The 4165-nt window shown below is 37.4% G+C and overlaps 1 protein-coding gene across 1 annotated transcript in view; it reads left to right on the forward strand.

The window, feature by feature from the left end:
• Positions 1-4165, forward strand: part of pdzd7b (PDZ domain containing 7b) — a 36329-nt gene that overhangs the window by 21057 nt on the left and 11107 nt on the right. Inside the window, exons 12-14 of the mRNA XM_016448723.1 lie at positions 1808-1899; positions 1983-2054; positions 3006-3479. Of these exons, the coding sequence (XP_016304209.1) occupies positions 1808-1899; positions 1983-2054; positions 3006-3479 (638 nt within the window). The remainder of the gene's footprint in view (positions 1-1807; positions 1900-1982; positions 2055-3005; positions 3480-4165) is intronic.

Here is a 4165-nt window from a genome sequence, read left to right on the forward strand (position 1 = left end):
TATTGATAAGGAGTTATCACAAAGTAAGTCTGTTTAGTTGTGCTATCTTACAATCAATATATAGTAAATGTAAGTTAAAGTGTCGCCGATGTAACCGGTTAAAACTTGGAGTGTCGATGAGGTCTTAATGTATGGAAAGTCTTAAAGGTCTTAAAAGGTATTAAATTTAACTCCATGATTCCTGTATATACCCTGGAAGAGTACATGCAAGAAGTGGAGGATGAGGCGAGAAAGAGTAAGGTTAAGAGAGCATTATCAAGGTTGGATCTGTCAGACCAGAGTTTTTTTTCTCTTTGTCTAGCAAAAAAGACAACATTACTTGTGATGTGGACAAAGTCCTCAGGCCAGACTCAGAGAGCTTTATTCGTAAGTGTTTTAGTGCCTAAAAGGCTCATCATTGTCTGAAGCATTTTAAGCATCTCTGTTAAAAAGAGATGTAAAGTTGTACTCTTTCTTTTAACTTGCCTTCGGATGTTTAGTCATGTTTATTTTGCGCTGAAACTGGTATTAAAGCGGAGGAGATGATCAGTTCACTTCTGTTAAACCTGAGGCGCTACAGCGATCACTCCACATTAAACAGCGCCAAAACTGCATTTATTGTTTGAATACTGCAATACAATGGACAGAATTTAAAATCTGACACTTTGTTTCATATTAAAAGTACCAACGCACAGAGCTTATTGCGATATATTGCGGGAAGTGCCCTTCAACGTTCCATCCATTAACTGAACACAGGCTAGACTAATCGATTCTTGTGGTTTAAGAATCGATATTGTTCCGTAAACATGAGAATCGATTAAAATCGAGATATCGTTTTTTGTTTTTTTTACCCAGCCCTACTGACTGCACTAAAATATGAAACACCAATGTTTAGGATACAGAATAGGACACATACTTATTCAATAACAGTTTTATTTTTTATGCTTTATTTTTTAAGATTAACAGTTTTTTTCCAAGGCATTGTTACATGTCAGTGTTTTCTGTCATAGCTATGCAAAGATTTTATTTCAAAAATAACATCATAGCTATTAAACTTTTGTTTTTATGATATTAAATCTGTATTTAACCTCAGAGCGATCTCAAAGTAAAAGGTGGCGCTAAAGTCTTGTGGTGGCTGCGCTTTAAAATTAATTATAACCTTAAAGGGATAGATAACCCAAAAATGAAAATGTGTTGTTTATCTGCTTACCCCCAGGGCATCCAAGATGTAGGTGACTTTGTTCCTTCAGTAGAACACGTATGATGATTTTTAACTCCAGCCGTTGCAGTCTATCAGTCGTCTGAGAGTCAAATCTATGAGAGTAAAAAAAACATGCACGGACAAATCCAAATTAAACCCTGCGGCTCGTGACGACACATTGATGTCCTAAGATAAACATCACATTTTCATTCTTGGGTGAACTATCCATTTAATTCAAGTAATGAAGGGTTTTGAAAGTCTGACAGTAATCAGTGTTGAGTTTATTGTCAGGTTTATTTCAAAATGATTAACAGTTGAAAACATTCGTTAGAAATTTAGAAAAGTAATCAAAAAGTAAACAAAAGTAATCAGTTACTTTACTTTAATAAAGGAATTGAAATCGTTAAACTACTTATTACATTTAGTAATCAGTTACATTACTTTAATAAAGGAATTGAAATCGTTAAACTACTTATTACATTTTATATAGGGTAATCTGTAACCAATTACATTTGCAAAGTAATCTTCCCAACGTTGTTGTTGTTGTTGTTGTTGTTGTTGTTTGAGAGGTGATGTGTGCAGAAGTGACTGTAGTTTCACTGAAACTCGTGTCTCTGTTCCTCTCAGATTGCTCGTGTCCTCCAGTGATCTTCTGCTCTTCAACAGCATGGTGTCTCCATTTGAAGAAGACGCTTATGATATTCTGAAGAGTCGCTCACGTAAAGTTATCAATCTTCAAATAATAATGCACAATCTTGACAGTGGTTCATAGTTCACTAGGTTCGTCTCGTGTTTTAATTAGGCAGAAGTTCTCCTCTCCGCTCTCCTCAGTCAGGCCACGCCCCCCGACGCCACCTCGTCACACCTGTACCAGGTGAGCGTCAGCTCTTCTCACATTATATCTACTGTATATTATATCTTCCGCTTAAAAAACAAACACACAAACCTTTCAGCCATCATGTAACCGACCAATGTCAAAATGTGGTTAAAATAGTTGTTTCAAAAGTTGAAAAAAAAAATGTTGCAACAGTTTAGTTTTAAAGGATTGTTAACAAAATTCTTCTACATCAACACTAGAGATCTGTTGAAATTTAACAAACTAAATTGCAATTTGATTTTCAGAATTGAAACCATTCAAACACTGAAATGTGGTTGAAAATGTCAGTAGAGTTGAGAAAATGTTGAAACAATGTTTAATGCTAAAGGGTTGTAAAAAGGTTTACAAGATATTTCTAAATCAACAGCAGAGATCTGTTGAAGTTACAGTGAAACAAAATGGCAAAACTGAAACTATTCAGTGTGGTGAAAGCCATTTGATTCTGTGTTGAGAGAATGTTGAAACAATGTGTTAGACGGTTGTAAAAAGGTTGACAAGATGCCTGTAAATCAACAAATGTTTTGAAAAGACATTGAAACATTGCATGTTTATTAAAGCAATAAGCTCCAAGAAGCCGTGGTTTACAGTGAATTTATAACAGCTAAGGGCCGTTGTTAGATATGACGTGAAGCGGAAACCCCCTTAGCTGTTATAAATTCACTGTAAACCACGGCTTCACGGGGGTTATTGCTTTTATAAAACGGTTATTCCATATACGAGCAAATAAAGTGTAATCCGTTTTATAATTGTTTGTTTTGTTTGTGAAACTGAAACAAATGTAACATTCACCCTTGAATAAACGTTGAAATGCCAGCTGGGTTCAAACGTCTTTGAAGATTACACAATCACAAACCGGTTCAGACTCATTGCTGGTTTTGCTGTGCGCTATTTATCAACGCACATTATTCCAGATGATAAATGGAAAGCGTGTGCCTCTCTCTGCCTCAGATCTGCACGGTGGATTTGAGCTTCATGCCGCGGAGGATCTTGAGAGACAGAAACAGCTTCTGGAAGATCTGGAGCAGCTGCGTCTGTCCTGCTGTCAAGACCAGAACGAGTCCAGAGCCTTCAGCCCGTTACTGGACATTCCTTACGGTCATTCAGACTCATTAACCTCCTCCAGGATGTCTGCGCTGCTTCCCAACTGGCTGCTGACGGAGAACACTCGTCCAGACTCCGGCCAAACGCTGGAAGACGCTCTCAGCCGCAGGAACGGACATTCAGAGAGGAGAGCAGATGTGCTGTTCACTGTAGTGGATGCGCTTCGACACAAGAGGCCGCTGCTCTCACAGGTCTTCGCTTCCCTGAAGAAGTCCCATAGTTCAACCGTGTCACCGGTGGTGGAGTCTGTATGTGAGAAACACACCCGTGAAGAGTTTGAGCTCACCACCGTCCACATCAGCAAGACCAAGCAGTCTCTGGGTATCCACCATTTCCTTTTCATTCTTTTCAATGCATCTAAATAGAAGTGTGTGATTTTAAAGAGGTCACATGTGACCCTGGAGCACAAAACCAGTCATAAGAGTCAATCTTATGAAATTGAGATTTATGCATCATCTGAAAGCTGAATAAATAAGCTTCCATTGATGTATTGTTTGTTAGGATAGGATAATGTTTGGAAAATCTGGAATCTGAGGGTGCAAAAAAATCAAAGTATTGAGAAAATCATCTTTAAAGTTGTCCAAATGAAGTTCTTAGCCATGCATATTACTAATCAAAAAATAAGTTTTTATATATTTACGGTAGGAAATTTACAAAATATCTTCATGGAACATGATCTTTACTTAATATCCTAATGATTTTTGGCATAAAAGAAAAATTTATAATTTTGAGCCATACAATGTATTGTTGGCTATTGCTACAAATATACCCCAGCGACTTAACACTGCTTTTGTGCTGCAGGCTCACATATTCGTATCTAAATAGAAGAGTGTGTGATTTTTAAAGGGGTCATATAATGAGGAATCAACATTGGCTTGATCTTTTGAGTTGTGTCCTGCAAACGTGATTTTCACAAGTCAAAAATAGATGAAGTCAAATGTGGCAGATTGTGTTTGTTCCTGTGTTTGTTCCTGTGTGTGTGTGTGTGTGTGTGTGTGTGTGTGTGT

The sequence above is a fragment of the Sinocyclocheilus anshuiensis genome, unplaced genomic scaffold (assembly GCF_001515605.1).
Source record: "Sinocyclocheilus anshuiensis isolate Anshui unplaced genomic scaffold, SAMN03320099.WGS_v1.1 scaffold75, whole genome shotgun sequence".
In the NCBI taxonomy this organism is placed as follows: Eukaryota; Metazoa; Chordata; class Actinopteri; order Cypriniformes; family Cyprinidae; genus Sinocyclocheilus; species Sinocyclocheilus anshuiensis.